The sequence below is a fragment of the Panthera leo genome, chromosome E2 (assembly GCF_018350215.1).
Source record: "Panthera leo isolate Ple1 chromosome E2, P.leo_Ple1_pat1.1, whole genome shotgun sequence".
NCBI classification, from domain to species: domain Eukaryota; kingdom Metazoa; phylum Chordata; class Mammalia; order Carnivora; family Felidae; genus Panthera; species Panthera leo.
This window is the reverse complement of record NC_056693.1, coordinates 24,934,033-24,951,867: the sequence shown is the minus strand read 5'-3', so window position 1 is coordinate 24,951,867 and position 17,835 is coordinate 24,934,033. Positions and strand designations below refer to the sequence as shown.

Here is a 17,835-nt window from a genome sequence, read left to right as displayed (position 1 = left end):
CTTTTCTTCTATGGTCAGAAATGAGATAAGGATGTCCACTCTCACCACTGTATTCAACATAGTACTGGAAGTCATAGCCACAACAATCAGACAACGTAAAGAGAAAAGAAGGCATCCATATTGGCAAGGAAGAAGTAAAACTATTTGCAGATGACATGATACTCTATATAGAAAACCCCAAAGAACTGTTAGAAGTGATATACAAGTTCAGTAAAGGTGCAAGATACAAAATCAACATACAGAAACCTGTTACATTTCTATACACCAATAATGAAGCAGCAGAAAGAGAAATTAAGGAATCAATCCCACTTATAATTGTACCCAAACCAATTCGATACCTAGGAATAAATACCTAGCTAAACAGGCAAAAGACCTGTATTCTGAAAACTATAAACATTCATGAAAGAAATTCAAGATGATGCCAAGAAATGGAAAAATATCCCATGCTCAAGTGTTGGGAGAACAAATGTTGTTAAAATGCCTATACTACCCAAAGCAATCTATACATTTAATGCAATTCCTATCAAATACCAACAGCATTTTCATGGAGCTAGAATAAGCAACCCTAAAATTTGTATAGAATTACAAAAGACTTCGAATAGCCAAAGCAACCTAGAAAAAGCAAAGCAAAGCTGGAAGCATCACAATTCCAGACTTCAAGTTATAGTAGTGAACAAAACAGTAAGGTCCTGTCACAAAAACAGACACATAGATCAATGGAACGGAATAGAAAACCCAGAAACGAACCCACAATTATATGGCCAACTAATTTTCAACAAAACAGAAAAGAATATCCAATGGGAAAAAGTCTCTTTAACAAATGATTTAAGGAAAACTGGACAGAAATATGCAAAAGAATGAAACTGGGCCACTTTCTTACACCATACACAAAAACAATTTCAAGATGGATTAAAGACCTAAATGCGAGACCTGAAATCATAAAAATCCTAGAGACGAACACAGGCAGTAATGTTTTTAACATTGGCCATAACAACTTCTTTCTAGATATGTCTACTGAGGCAGGGGAAACAAAAGCAAAAATAAACTATTGGGATTTCATCAAAATAAAAACTTCTGCACAGTGAAGGAAACAATCAACAAAGCTAAAAGGCAAACTATAGGATGGGAGAAGATATTTGCAAATGGCATATCTCATAAAAAGTTCATATCCAAAATATGCAAAGAACTTCTCAAACTTAACACCCCAAAAATGAATAATCCAATTAAAAATGGGCAAATTATAAAAGTAGATTTTTCCAAAGAAGACACACAGATGGACAACAGACACCTGAAAAGATGCTCAACATCACTCATCATCAGGGAAGTACAAATCAAAACTGCAATGAATATTGCCTCACATTTGTCAGAATGGCTAAAATCAACAACACAAAAAACAACAGGGGTTGGCAAGAATGCAAGAAAGGGGAACACTTTTGCACTGGTGGTGGGAATGCAAACTGGTGCAGCCACTCTGGAAAACAGAATGAAGTTTCCTCAAAGAGTTAAAAATAGAACTATCTTATGATCTAGCAATTGCACTACTAGATATTTACCCAAAGAATACAAAAACGCTTATTCAAAGGGATATATGCACCCTGGTGTTTATAGCAGCTTTATCTATAATAGCTAAATTATGGAAACAGCCTAAGTGTCCATTGACTGATGAATGGATAAAGAAGATGTGGTATATGTATGTATATATACATATATATGTATATGTAATATGGAGTAATATGGAATATTGCTCAGTCATCAAAAAAATAAAATCTTGGGGCGCCTGGGTGGCTCAGTCAGTTAAGCATCCGACTTCGGCTCAGGTCATGATCTCGCAGCCCGTGAGTTCGAGCCCCGCGTCGGGCTCTGTGCTGACAGCTCGGAGCCTGGAGCCTGTCTCGGATTCTGTGTCTCCCTCTCTCTCTGACCCTCCCGGCTTCATGCTCTGTCTCTCTCTGTCTCAAAAGTAAATAAATATTAAAAAATAAATAAATAAAATCTTGCCATTTGCAATGACATGGATGGAGCTAGGGAGTATAATGCTAAGGGAAAAAAGTCAGAGAAAGACAAATACCATATGATTTCATTCATATGTGGAATTTAAGAAAGAAAACAAATGAGCACGGGGGAAAAGAGAGAGACAAACCAAGAAATAGACTATTAAAAAAAAATTAAATTTATTTTAGAGAGCATGTGCAAGCAGGGGAAAGGGACAGAGACAGAGAGAGAATCTCAAGCAGGCTCCACGCTCAGTGTAGAGCTGAACATGGGGCTCAATCCTACAATCCCAGGACCATGACCTGAGCTAAAATCAAGAGTCAGATGCCCAACTGACTGAGCCACCCATATGGTGTGAAATAGGCTCTTAACTATAGACAGCAAACTAATGGTTGCCAGAGGGAGATAGTGGGGGAGATGGGTTAAACAGGTGATGGGGATAAAGGAGTGTACTTGTTGCGATGAGCACTGGGTGTTCAATGGAAGTGTTGAATCACTACATTGTATACCTGAAACTACTATTACACTGTATGTTAACTAACTGGAATTTAAAATAAAAACTTAAAAAAACAAAACAAACAAAATTCATAGATGCAGAGAACAGATGTGGTTGTCAGGGGGGAGGACATGTGGGGGGGTGGGCAAAATGGGAAAAAGTGGTCCAGACGTATAAATTTCTAGTTATAAAATAAATCAAGAGGATGTAATGTACAGTATGGTAACTACAGCCAATAATATTGAATTGCATATTATGTAACTTTATATGGTGACAAGAAGATACTAGACTTGTGGTGATTATTTGGCAGTGTACACAAATATCAAATCATTATGTTGTACATCTGAAACTAATATAATGTTATATATTAATTATATACCTCAATAAGAAAAAAACAAGGAACAAAGGTACTGCAAAACAAACCAAAACCCACAAAATGACAATAGTAAGTACTTACCTACCAATAATTACTTTAAAAATAATGAATTAAGTTATCCCATCAAAAGACATAATGGCTGAATTGTTAAAAAAAAAATAAACATGATTCAATGATATGTTGCCTATAAGACATCCACTTTAGCTCTAAAGGTGCACATAGACTAAGATTAAAGGGATAGAGAAAGATAATTCAAGCAAGTGGTAAACAAAAGAAAGCAAGGGAGCTATTCTTATACAAGTAAAAATAGACTTTAAGCAAAAAATGGTCAAAAGAGACCAAAAGTCATTATATAATGATAAAAGGGTCAATCCACTAAGAAGACATAAAACTGCTACTTTTTATGTGTCTATTATCAGAGTATCTAAAAATATAAAGCAAATACTAACAGAACTGAAAAGAGAAATACACAACAATATAATAATAGTTGAGGACTTAATTTTTTAATTTTTATTTAAAAAATTCATTTGTAAGTAACCTCTGAACCCAACATGGGGCTTGAACTCACAACCCTGAGATCAAGTGTTGCACGTTCCACCGACTGAGCCAGCCAGTTGCCCCAATAGTTAAGGACTTTAACACTCTACTCTCAACAATGGGTAGGTCAACCAGACAGAGAATCAATAAGGAAACAGTGTATTTAAAAAAATTTTTTTTTAACATTTATTTATTTTTGAGACAGAGCATGAACAGGGGTGGGGCAGAGAGAGCAGGAGACACAGAATCGGAAGGCTCCAGGCTCTGAGCCATCAGCCCAGAGCCTGATATGGGGCTCGAACTCATGGACTGCGAGATCGTGACCTGAGGTGAAGTCGGACGCTCAACCGACTGAGCCACCGAGGCGCCGCAGGAAGCAGTGTATTTGAACAACACTATAGGACAAATGGATTTACCAGACATCTAAAACCCCATCCATCCAACAAAAACAACCACCACCACCACCACAACAGAATACATATTCTTCTCAAGCACACATGGAGTATTTTCCAGGATAAATCAAATGTTGAGCCACAAAACAAGTCTTAGCAGATTTTGAAAATGTTTATTTATTTATTGTGAGAGAAAGAGAAAGAGAGAGAGCGTCCTCATGAGTGGGGGATGGGCAGAGAGAGAGAATCCCAAGCAGTTTCCATGCTCAGTGTGGAGCCTAACGCAGGGCTCTATCCCACCACCATAAGATCACGACCTGAGCTGATATCAAGAGTTGGACGCTTAACTGACTGAGTCATCCAGGCGCCCTAAGTCTTAGCAAATTTAAGAAAATTGAAAACATTCCAAGTTTCTTCACTGACCACAATGGTGTGGAACTAGATATCAGGAAAACTGGAAAATTCACAAATACATGGAAGTTAAACAACATATTCCCAAACAAACAATGGATCAAAGCAGAAATTAAAAGAGAAATCAAAAAGTATCTTGATACAAATAAAATGGAAACACAATATACCAAAACTAATGGGATGCAGTGAAAGTAGTTCTAAGAGGGAAGTTTATATATATAAGCATACAACAAGAAAATAGAAACATATCAAACAACCTAATTCTACACGTAAGGAACTAGAAAAAGAACAAACTAAGCCCACAGTTAGCAGAAGGAAGGAGATACCAAAGATAAGAGCAGAAACAAATGAAATAAAGGAAAAACAATAGAAAAGATCAATGAAACTGAGTTAGTTCTTTGAAAAGGTAAACAAAATTGACAATCCTTTAGCTAGACTGCCCGAGAGAGATTGAGAGAGAGAGAGAGAGAGAGAGAGAGAGAGAGAGAGAAGAGAACACAAAGCAATGGAATCATGAATAAAAGAAGAGACATAACAATTGATACCACAAAAATACAAAGGATCATAAGACACATGAACAACTAAATGCCAACAAACTGGACAACTTAGAAGAAATGGATAAATTCCTAGAAACATGCAATCTACCAAAACTGAATTAGAAAGAACAGAAAATCTGAGCAATGAGTAAGGAAATTGAGTAAGTACTTCAAAAACATTGTGACAAAGAAGAGCTCAGGACCAAATGGTTTAACTAGTGAGTTCTACTAAACATTTAAAGAAGAATTAATACCAATATTTCTCAAACTCTTCCAAAAAAATTGAAGAGGAAGGAAAACTTCCAAACTTATCTTATGAATCAAACATTACTCTGATGTCAAAACCAGATAAGGCTTGGGGCGCCTGGGTGGCTCAGTCGGTTAAGTGTACGACTTCGGCTCAGGTCATGATCTCACGATCCGTGAGTTCGAGCCCCGCGTCGGGCTCTGTGCTGACAGCACAGAGCCTGGAGCCTGCTTCGGATTCTGTGTCTCCCTCTCTCTCTGACCCTCCTCCATTCATGCTCTGTCTCTCTCTGTCTCAAAAATAAATAAACATTAAAAAAATTTAAAAAAAAAAACCCAGATAAGGCTTGATGACAACTACAAGCCAATATCCTTGATCCTTACAAAAATTCTCAACATACTAGCAAACCAAATTAAGCAATACAGTAAAGGGTCACATACCATGATTTAGTGGAATTCATACTTGGAATGCAAGGATGGTTCAACATATACAAATCAATACATATGATACATTGCATTAGAAGTATGAGATTGAAAAATCATATGGTCTTCTCAGTAGATACAGAAAAAGCATTTGAAAAAATTCAATATCCATTCATGATAAAAAAAAAACTGTCAACAAATTAGGTGTAGAAGGAACCTACCTAACCATGACAAAGACCATATACGATAAGCCTATAGCTACCATCATACTCAATGGTGAAAGGTTAAAGCTTTTCTTCTAAGATCAGGAATAAGACAAGGGTGCCCACTCAGACCACTTCTATTCAACATAGTATTGGAAGTTCTAGCCAGAGCAGACAGACAAGAAAAAGAAATAAAAGTTACCAAAAATGGAAAGGAAAACTAAAATTGTCTCTATTTGCAGATGATTTTATATATAGAAAATCCTAGAGACTCAACCAAAAGACTTAGATTTAATCAACAAATTCAGTATAGTTGCAGAAATCAGTGGTGTTTCAATACAGTATCAATGAATTTTCAGAAAAGGAAAAAAAGCAAACAATCCCATTGACAATACATCAAAAACAAAATACTTAGGAATAAATTTAACCAAGAGGCAAAACAAAAAGACGTTGATAAAAGAAATTAGAGAAGGCACAAGTAAATGGAAAAATATTTGGTGTTCATGGATTGGAAGAATTAATATTGTTAAAATGTCCATACTACCCAAAACATTCAAAGCAATCCTTATTAAGATTTCATATGAGGAACCACAAAAGTCCCTGAATAGGCAAGCCAATCCTGGGAAAAAAGGGAAATGCTGGAAGCACCACACTTCCTCATTTCAAACTATATTACAAATGTATAGTATCAAAACAGTATAGTACTGGCATAAAAATAGACACATAGTCAATGTAATAGAATGAAGAGCCCAGAAATAATTCCATGCATTTATAATCAACTAATATTTGGCAAGGGAGCCAAAAATACTCAATGGAGAAAACACAGTCTCTTTAACAAATGGTGTTGTGAAAATTGGATATTTACTTGCAGAAGACCCCTATCTCACACTACTCACAAAAATTAACCTGAAATGGATTAAAGACTTAAATGTAAGACCTGAAACCATATATCTCCTATATTAAAAAATAGGGAAAAACTTGTTGACATGGGTCTTCACAATGATTTTTTGGATATGACTCCTAAAGCAAAAGCAACAAAATAATAAATAAGTAGGACTACATTAAACTAAAAAGTTTATACACAGCAAAACAAACAATTAACAAAATGAAAAGGCAATCTAGGAATGGGAAAAAAATATTTGCTAACCACATATCCAATGATGGGTTAACAGCCAAATATATAAAGAATTCATTCATGTAATTCATTAGCAAGCCCCCCCCAAATAATCCAACTAAAAATGGGCAAAGGCCAGAATAGATATTTTTCCAAAGAGTATATATGAATGGCTAACACATGCATGAAAACGTGCTCAACATTAGACCTGAACAAACATCTCTCCAAAGATGATATATAGATGTCAAACAAGAATATGCAAAAATGCTCCACATCATATGTCATTAGGGAAATTCAAATTAAACCAATGAAATTCCACTACACGTCTGTTAGAATAGCTAAAATCCATAACACTGATAACACCCAATGCAGCAACAGGAACTCTTACTTATTGCTGGTGGAAATCAAAACTATACAGCCACTTTTGAAAGCAGTTTGGCAGTTTCTTACAAAACTAAACATACTCTTGGTGTATGATCCAGGAATTGAGCTCATTGGCATTTCTCCAAGTGACTTCGAAACTTACGTCCATACAAAACCTGTACCTGGATGCCTATAACAGCTGAATTCATAATTGCCAAAACTTGGAAGCAAGCAAGATGTTCTTCAATGGGTGAATGGATAAATAAAATGTGGTACGTTTAGGTGATGGAATATTATCCAGCGCTAAAAAGAAATGAGCTATCAAGCCCTAAAAAGACATGGAGAAAACTTTAATGCATATTATTCAGTGAAAGAAGTCAATCTGAGAAATGTACATACTGTATGATTCCCACGATATGACCTTCTGGAAAAGGCAAAACTAAGGAGACAATAAAAAGATCAGTTGGTGCTAAGGGTTAAGGGGGAGGTGGGATGAATGAAACATAGATGATTTTTAGGGCAGTGAAATTATTCTGTGTGATACTATAATGGTGGATATGTCATTACACATTGTTCAAACCTACAGAATGTATAATACCAAGAATGAACCATAATCTGAACTACGAACTTTGGGTGACAGTGATGTCTATTATAATAAATAGGTTATTCTGTTGACAGATTTTGACCATGGGGAAAGCTCTGTGGATGGGGAGGACAGAGTATGTGTGGAAAATCTGTGTACCTGCTGCTTAATTTTTTTGTAAACCTAAAATTGCTCCAAAAAATGGTCTATTTAAAAAAAGAAATTATACTCTATATATCCTATAAATAAAAAAATCAATGTTAGTTATAACAGAAAGTAACTCTTCCTTCTTTCCTTCCTTTCTTCCTTCCTTCCTTCCCTTCTTCCTTCCATCCTTCATTCCTTCCTGCCTTCCTTCCCCCTCCTTTCTTCCTTTCTTCCTGAACAATCCAGTCCAAAACCATCAGGTGAGTCTAAGCAAGTTAAGTCTGTGTGGGTTGAGGAAAAGAGTGAGACAGTGAGAGGTTGCACAAATAAAGGTAGGAGGACATCCCTGCAGCAAGGGGTGGAATGTCAGAGTCTGCAAATGGGGATGGGGACATTTGTGCTGAAGGCCCGGTACAAGGTGTTGAAGTCTGAGAAAAATGAAGAATGTAATAGAAGGGTCCATGGGCGATTGGGTTTCAAGTGGGAAAAAGAAGGCAACCATGGTAACTCAATGTGGAGTGTTGAAGATCTACCTGGCTAGAGAGGGCATCCATAAAGTGGAGTGGTAGCAGCCAGCACAGGGTTCGGGTTTAGGCAGGGTGAGGAGAGTAACTGTGTGTATGGGGATAGCAGCAGCAGCTGGTGTGATGTGTTAGAGCCTGAGAAGGGTGAGAAGCACATATGCAATGGGAATGGAGGAGGTATGAGTCAGTATAAGATGTCAAAGCCCAAGTAGGATCAGAAGGTCATATGGACAAATACTGTATGATCTTACTTATATGTGGAATCTTACAGAAACAGAGAATTAACTGGTAATTACCAATGGTGGGTGGTGGTGGGGGGTGGGAATGAGGGAAGGAGTGAAGGAGATTGAAAGATATAAGCTTCAAGCTATAAGATAAATAAGTTTTGGAGAGGTAATGTATAGCCTGTTGACTATAATTAACAACACTGTATTGTATATTTGAAAGTTCCCAAGAAAGTAGATTTTAAAAGTTCTCATCACAAGAAAAAATTGTAAACATGTGGGGTAATAGATATTAAACTTATTGTGGTAATTATTTTGCAATGTATACATATATCAAATCACTATGTTGTATACCTTAAACTTATATGACGTTACATGTCAATTACATTTCGATAAAACTAGAAAAAATCTACCAAAATATTTCCTCTCCACCCTCCCCTGAGACCCTAGTAGCTACCATTTTGCCTTCTGTATTTATGAATTTGAGTAATCTAGGTATCTTATATAAATGGAGTTGTTACACAGTATTTGTGCTTTTGTGTTTGGCTTACTTTTTTAGTTTATTTATTTATTTTGAGAGATAAAGAGAGAGAGAGAGAGAGAGAGAGAGAGAGAGAGAGAGAGAATCAGTGGGGGAGGGGCAGAGAATCAAAGCAGGCTTTGTGCTGACAGCAGTGACCCTGATATGGGGCTCAAACTCACAAACTGTGAGATCATGACCTGAGCCAAAGTCAGACGCTTAACTGACTGAGCCACCCAGGTGCTCCTGTGTCTGGCTTATTTAAGCATGATCTTTTATTTATTCAGGATCTATCCATGCTATAGCACATATCAAAATGTCGTTCCTTTTTATGACTGAAGAAATATTCTATTGTATGTATATACCATATTTTCTTTGTCCATTCTTTCATTGAATGCACATTTGGATTATTTCCACCTTTTGGTTATTGCAATGAATGGTGCTATGAAAATTAGTATAAAAATATCTGTTTGAGTCCGTTCTTCAAATTCTTTTGTGTATATACCTAAATATGAAATTGCTGCATCAAATGGTAACGCTATGTTGAAGTTTTTAAGGGAAGCTCAATACTGTTTTCCATGGCAGCTGCACCATTTTATATTCCCAGCAGCAATGCATAAGGGTTCCAATTTCTCCCATTCACACTGGCACTTGCTGTTTTTTGTTGAGTGTTTTTATCATGAAAAGGTGTTGATTTTGTTAACATGCTTTTTCTGCCTCAAATTGGCATGTGTTTTCTCCTCCTTCTTTCTATTAATCTGGTACATTCCATTTTTCCAGATTTATTGAGATAGAATTGACAATTAAAATTGTATACGTATACCATGTATAATGTGGTGATTTGATATATGTATACTTTGTGAAATGATTACCACAATCAGAGTAATTAACATATCCATCATATTACATAGTTTATGTTACCTTTTGTTTTAGAAGAGAGAATGCTTACAAACTACTCTCTTAGGGGCGCCTGGGTGGCTCAGTTGGTTAAGCATCTGACTCATGATTTTGGGTCAGGTCATAATCTTTCCATCTGAGATTGAATCCCATGTCAGGCTCCATGCTGACCGTGTGGCTGTGGAGCTCTCTCACGTGCACTCTCTCTCTCTCAGTCTCAATCTCTCTTAAAAAAAAAAAAAAAAAAAAAGATTTACTCTGTTAGGGGTGTGCCCGACTAGCTCAGTTGGTAGAGCATGTGACTCTTGATCTTGGGGTTGTGGGTATGAGCCCTCATGTTGGGTATGGAGATTGCTTAAAAATAAAATCTCAAAAAAAAGAAAGAAAAAATCTTGTTTAAAAAAATTTACTCTCTTAGCAAGTTTCAAGCACACAATACAGTATTATTAACTATAGCCACCATGATTCATGATGTATGTACATTAGATCCATAAAACTTATCTTACAACTGAAAGCTTGTACATTTTGATGAGCATCTTTCCACTTTCCCTATTCCCCAGATCCTGCCATTCTATCTGTTTCTGTGATTTAGAACTTTTTATGTTTTTTGTTTGTTTGTTTGTTTGTTTTTGTTTTAGATTCCACATGTTTAGAGATCATATGGTATTTGTATTTACCTGTTTGGCTTATTTCACTGAGCATTGTGTCTTCGAAGTTCATACATATAGTTGCAAATAGCAGGATTTCCTTTTTTCTCATGGTTGAATAACATTCACGTGAGGCTTACATAAAGCATCTTATAGTTATTACAGTGTATTCTAAGGTGATAACAACTTAACTCTGATTGCATACAAAAACTACCCTTTTACTCCATTTTGCCTCTGATGTTACAGTGTCCGTCTTTTTTTTTTTTTTTTTTTTTTTTGAGAGTTCATGGGAGGGGCAGAAAGAGAGGAAGAGAGAGAGAGAGAGAGAGAGAGAGAGAGAGAGAGGGAGAGAGAGAGAGATTGAATCCCAAGCAGGCTCTGCATTGTAAGTGCAGAGCCCAACATGGGGCCCAAACCCATGAACTGCGAGATCATGACCTGAGCCAAAACCAAGAGTCAGATGCCTGGGGGACTGAGTCACCCAGGCATTCCACAATATCTGTTTTTTTATATTGTGTATCCATCAATAAACTATTGTAGCAATAGTTATTTAATGCTTTGTCCTTTAATCTTTGCATTAGAGTTAAGTGATTTATACAACACCACACTATAGTGTGAGAGTACTTACTATATTCTTACCTTTACCAGTATGTTTTATTCTTTCGTATGTTTTCATGTTAATAGCATCCTTTCATTTCAGATTAAGGAATTCCTTTCAGCATTTGCTATGGCAAGTCTAGTGATGATTAACTCCCTCAGACTTTTTCAGGGAAAATCTTTATCTCTCCTTCAATTATGAATGACAGCTTTGCCAGGTAATGTATTCTTGGTTGGCAGTTTTTTTTTCCTCTCAGCATTTTGATTTTTCATCTCACTCTATCCTGGCCTGTGGTGTTTGTGTTGAGGATGACACTGATAGCCTTATGGAGTTTACCTTGTATGTGGGATTTTTTTTTTTTTTTTTTTGCTTTTAATATTTCCTCTTTGTTTTGAGACTGTTTTATTATAATGTATTGTAGAAGATATCTTTGGGTTGAATATATTTGGGGACCTATGAACTTCATGAATTTGGATGCCCATCTCTTTCCAGAAATGGGAAGTTCTCAGGCATTCTTTCTTTTTTTAAAAAACATTTTTTTAATGTTTATTTTTGAAACAGAGATACAGTATGTAAGAGTAGGGGGGAGCAGAGAAAGAGGGGGGCAGAGGATCCAAAGCGGGCTCTGCACTGACAACAGTGTGGGGCTTGAACTCCCGAAACTTGAGATCATGACCCGAGCTGAAGTCAGATGCTTAATCAACTAAGCCACCCAGGTGCCCTCTCTAACATTATTTCTTTAAATAAGCTTTCTGTCCCTTTCTCCCTCTCTTTTCCTGCTAGTACTCCTAAAATACAGAAATTGTTTCAATTGATGCAATTTTATAATCCATGTAGTAGTCTTTCTTCAGTCTTTTTCATTCTTTTTGTTGTTGGTGATCTCCTCTAAATAAATAATTTCATGTGATTTGTCTTCGAGTTGAGATTCTTTCCCTTTATCAAGACAGTTGTTGGTGTTCTCTACTGCAATTTTCATTTTATTTGGTGTGGTCTTCAGGTCCAGAATTTCTGTTTAGTTCTGTTTTGTGATTTCTATCTCTCTGTTAAACTTCTTATTTTGTTCATGTGTTGTTTTCCTGATTTTATTGAATTGTTTTTCTTTGTTTCTTTGTAGGCTGCTGAGCTTCCTTAAAGCAACTATTTTGAATTTTTTATCATTCAAATCATAGATCTCCATTTCTTTTGGGGTTGGTTAGTAAAAAATCAATTTGTTCCTTTGCTCCTTTGTTGGTTTCATTTTCCCTTGATTTTTCATGTTCCTTCAAGTGTTGGATTACTGCCTTTGCATTTGAAGTAGTAACTTCTTCCAGTCTTTATTGTCTGTCTTTGAAAGAGAAATAATTTCTGTCAGCCTGTTTAGGGATTCTCAGATTTTCTCAGACCATTCCTATAGGTATGCCTGCTCCACACTTCTTGTCCCGTGTGTGTGTGTGTGTGTGTGTGTGTGTGTGTGTGTGTGTGGCATTCTTAAGATTATATGCCTTCTTTCTGCAAAACTAGACCTAGTGCTGACAGCTTCAGCGTTACTTTTCCTAGGGCAGTGGTGAATATTCAAGTTTGTTTGCTTTCTCAGAATCTTGCAGAGTTGGACCAATTTTCTGTGCGTGTTCATGAGCTCTCTGCCAATCTTACACTTGCCATTCGCAGGGGCACACATGGGGAACTGGCCACAAGATGTGTGTGCAGGGGATTATGTGGGTGAGGCATAGAGAGCATTAGGGATGCCTGTGGGCCATTTGGGGGAGTCTGCAGGCAAGATCCCTCTAGTGATTTGTGGTGGCCCTTGTAATGAAGTCCACAAAGCAGTTAGTATGTTCTATGTCTCTTAGAGCGGTGCACTCTAAGTCCTGCCTGCTCTGCTCCCAGCCTCTCCTCACCTTCAGTTGTGCAGCTTACCTCAGTATTCCAGATGGGGTGAGAAAGAGATGGGCATCTTTGGCAGTGTTGCCCACACTGGGGAATCTGGGTACTCACTCACATGCTCTCACTTTCTGCTATGGGAGAAATTGCAGGCCAAGGGGTTCTTCTTAGTATTGAGCTGTGCTATCTTGGGGGAATGGGGACACAGATAAAGTAAACCTATTTCTTTTACTTTCTTCAATGGATCCAATCTTTGTTTTTGTTTTTTCTTTCTCCCAGGATGTGCTAGAACTTCTCCACTGGACTCCTGGACTCCCATAAAGGGGGAGTATCACAAAGGATACTCTCATTTGCTGGCGTTGTCAAAATCAGGGTTCTTTGAGGGGAAGACGTTAGAAAACTATCACTCCTGTGGTTTATTACATTAAATGGTTTTTGTATGTAGAACCATCCGGGCACTCTGGGAAATAATCTCACTTGGTCATGACATAACTCTTTTTTGTTTTTTGAAACATGTTATCATATTAGAAAAGGGTTTTTTTTTTTTTTTTGATCTATAAATCTTTTAACATGTGCTGAGTTTAGTTTGCTAGTATTTTGTGGACAAGATTTGGATCTTAATATTTTAATGGAAGGAAAGAATGCAACATAAGGCAGTTAGGATGGAAAAACAAAAATTTAAGTTAGAAAGTTGGGGGAACAGAGATTTTACATATTATTTTTATATATTAAAAACATCAATAAAAGAAACAATGAATTTGACATTGCACACCTATGAAAATTGTAATTAAATATTTTACAAATATGATAGAACAGTTTCAACCATACTTTCCTTCAAAAGAAGATTGCCACATAGGAAAATCATGAATCTGGAATCCATTTCTTTTTATGGAAAGATATTTAAAATTTTAATTACAATATGGGATAAACTGTTGGAACTGGCCACTTAAGAGGACCGAATACGAATTTTGAAAAAAAAAAAAAATCATCAGTTAATTTTAGATAAAGGGTAAGAATGAACCACGAATTTACTGAAGTTGCTTTAAAATCAGTTCTTCCATTCCCATTAACATACCATCATGAGACAGTTTTCCTACCATGAGAAATTAGAAATAGTTTAGATATAAAATTTCCTCTGCCTTTATCGATCCAATCTACTTTAGATAAATTACCACACAAGAAAAAATATATGTCACATTGAAAGCTTTAAGTATTCGTACACAATGGATTCATTCATTCAGAGTATGCTTACAGGCATTTATTAAGAGAATAGAAATTTCACTCACACCTTTGCTTTAGTTACAACTGTAGAACAAAAACAGTGTAATAGCCATTTACTATAATAAATGCTGATTGGCAAATTTTCTCAAAGTGTACAGTTTTTAAAATTATTTTCTGTTTGTCCTGATTGTTTGCTGAAATGTAATTTTGTCTGTTGAATTTCACATTTAAAAAATGAATTTGTATTTTGTATAATTTTTTCCATTTCAGTTTACGTGTAATTTATTCTTATCTTAATTTAGTTAAGTATCAGCGATTGACGGATTAAGAAAGAAAAAACGGGTCCTTCATCTTGGACGAAGTAGCGCTGGTGTAAATACCTAAAGTGTGCTCCTAGACAGCATACTGCATTTTATTCAAATTCGCCTGGTAGTGGGCCTTAGGCAATTATTTATTAAATAAATGAATGAATTTTCAATCTTGAACGCTAGGTCCACACTGTTAATCAGATGTCTATTACAGTCTCTCAATGATTACAGTTGCTGACATTTTTGAAGTTATTAAATGCCTTCACCTATGCTAGGCGCTTTTTCTTCCACCACCTTCACGCAAGTTCTCCTTTCTCCCCGGGGAGAGGGCGTGCCCAGCACCACGACCCGCCTTATCTATGCATTCGTTGGTGGATCCCGAGGCCTGTTACTGCCGAGTCCCGCCCAAACCACGCCCCCACGCATTCCGCAGGACCAGGAGAAGGCGTGGTCATTGTGGCGCTAGACCTTCCAGACCGTCTCCTCTCCTAAGAATCGGGACGCGCTCGAAGGCCGGCGCTGTGAGGGTGGGAGTGCATTCCGCGGTCCCACGGAGTCTGCGCGAGAGGCCCGCGACCGCCGCTGGCGCACACCGCGCCCAGCTGCCTCGGCACGCGGCCTCCGCGCGAGTTCGCCCACGCACGCGCGCGCGCACCTGCCCAAGCCTCGGCCTGGGCAGCGGGGACCCGCCTGGCGGAGGCTGGGCCGCTGAGGTACGAGGGGAGGAGCCCGAGCTGTGGCGCTGTTGTCGCTCCCGTCGCCGTCGCCGCCACTGCCGCCGCCCCCGAGAGGAGCATGTCTGCAACTCGAGCCAAGAAAGTGAAGATGGCCACCAAATCGTGCCCCGAGTGCGACCAACAGGTGGGCGCTGAGGGCCGGCCGGGCGGGTGCTTGGGCGGGCGCGCGGGCGGGCGCGCGGGCGGGCGGCCTTTGCTGGCGACCGTTGGCTGTGGAGAGGCCGCCTCGCCGGGTCCGGGAGGCCGAGCGGGCGGGCCGGCCCTTGGGCTCGGGGACTACAGTGGGAGCCCGGAACGGGCCGGGCTGAGCCGAGGAGGTGCCAGGGAGGCGCTCAGGCTCGCAGTCCGGCCGGCGACAGCCGGGCGACTGTGTGCGCGGGAGAGAGGCGTGGGTTTGTCTAGAGCCGACGAGGCGCCCTGTCCGGACCCTCCCCGAGTCGCCTGGCCGGCTCCGGGTGACAGCGGCGGGAGCGCGGGGACAGCGGCCCAAGTGGACGAGCACGGCCCTTTCAGTCCCCTTCTGCCCCGACGAGAATGCCCGATGTGCCCGGCTCCAGGCTCCTGGGTTCTGGCTCCGAAAGCCGCTCCTGCCACGCAGAGTTGCTTTGTTCCTGTCAGATGTATATGGTGACAAAAAGAGCCGCAGCCATAATGACATTTTCCGTTTAGATTTCAGTAATTTGGTGATCTTAATGTTCTTTTAATACTTTTCATAACCCAAATAATCATTTGTTAATTTGTTTTAAATTTTTAATAGAACACCATTAACTACCAAGTTATGTTAAAGCCCTGTTTCTTAAAATAGTATGTGTCTAAATTTTTTAAAAATGAATTTGCCATTCTTACCTGTATGTGGTTTCTTGAATTTTTAACACCTGATTTATAAACCAAGTTCACAAGGTCATGCAATGGCTTTATGACCACCAGTGCTCTAGTGCAGGTAGCCACTCAGGCTTATCCCAGGCCCCTGGGCCCAGTTATAAAAACTCCGTGCAATCAGAATAGCATCAGAATTGTGGTCCCTGAGGATCCTCATAGCATACTAAGGACTATCTCTGCCTTTCCAGACAGCTCAGATATGGAAGCAAACAAACAAACAAAAACAAAAAAAACACAAAACCCCCCAAAACCCTTCTAGTGGTTGCAAGACTTACCATGGCTTAGAAATTTCATGTTTCTTAGCCCATGAGTAAGAACTTTGCTTCCAAGATTTTGCAGGGAATGGTGTGATTATATTGTACTTAGGGAGGCCTAAAACGGTAGCTTCTCATCAGGTACCTTCCAGTCCAAATGCCTTATTAAGGGGCCATTTTTACCATAGCAATATTGCCTAATAACACTACTCGATTAGGCTGACAGGATCAAGAGTGCTAGACTTACCCAAAGTTTTTTTTTTTTTCCCTCAGGAAGGACTTCTGTGAGCACTTTACTAACATGTCATAATCCTATGAAGTTTTTTTTTCTCTTGTTCTATAAAATTTGGCTATTCTTAACTAGAAAAAGTAGAAATTCATTTAAAACTGCAATTAAAACTATTGGTAAGACATCTTTTATGCCAAAATGAAGTGTCTATCTTTTCAAAATAGTTACCTCTCTTTTTACCTCCCTCTATTGCCTTGGCAATAGAAATTTACTGCCTCCTCTAAAAATTTCTCTCAGCAGTTTGTTGTAGTTTTCATTGTACAGGTTTTGCACATATTTTGTGAATTTATCCTTATGAATTCAACTTTTTGGGTGCTATTTTGAGTGGAATTGTTTGAAAATTTTTGTTTTATGTCTATTATTCACATATAGAAATACAATTGATTTTTTTCATTGTGGTAAAAAAGATTAAATTCACCCTTTAAACTATGTTAAAGGGTCTACTTTAGTAGTATTAATATATTTACAGTGTTGTGCAATCATCACCATTATCTAATTCCAGAACATTTTTATCACTCTGAAGTGAGACCTTGTTTCCATTAAGCAGTCACTCCCTATTCCACCCTGCTTCCAGCCCCTAGCAACCACTAATTTGCTTTCTGTATCTATGGATTTGCTTCTTCTTGATATTTCTTATATAGATGAAATTGTATAATATATGCCCTTTGATATCTGATTCCGTTAATTAGGCATTTAGTTTGTCTATATTCTAGCATATGTCTGTACTTTGTTTCTTTTTATGGCCAAATAACATTCCATTGTATGGATATATCACATATTGTTATTCATTATTGATGGGCATTTCAGTTGTTTCTACCTTATAGCTATTGTGAATAGGCTTCTGTGAACATTCACATACAAGTTTTTGTTTTAATATCTGTTTTTATTTCTTTTATTATATTCACAGGAGTGAAATTGCATGGTTATGTGGTGATTCTGTGTTTAACTTATTTAACTGCTTACCTGTTTTCCATAGCCATTGCTCTATTTTACATTCCTACCAACACTGTACATGGGTTCTAATTTTTCCACACCCTCAGCAACAGTGGTATTTTTGT

General features: G+C 38.1%; 1 protein-coding gene across 4 annotated transcripts in view; it reads left to right on the top strand.

The window, feature by feature from the left end:
- Positions 1-15,063: 15,063 nt before the first annotated feature.
- CE2H16orf87 (chromosome E2 C16orf87 homolog) overlaps positions 15,064-17,835 on the top strand; it is a 55,362-nt gene continuing 52,590 nt past the window's right edge. For all 4 annotated transcript variants that reach the window (XM_042917950.1, XM_042917951.1, XM_042917952.1 and 1 more), the window contains exon 1: positions 15,064-15,479. In XM_042917950.1, coding sequence (XP_042773884.1) covers positions 15,414-15,479 — 66 coding nt within the window. In that variant the 5' untranslated portion in view covers positions 15,064-15,413. The remainder of the gene's footprint in view (positions 15,480-17,835) is intronic.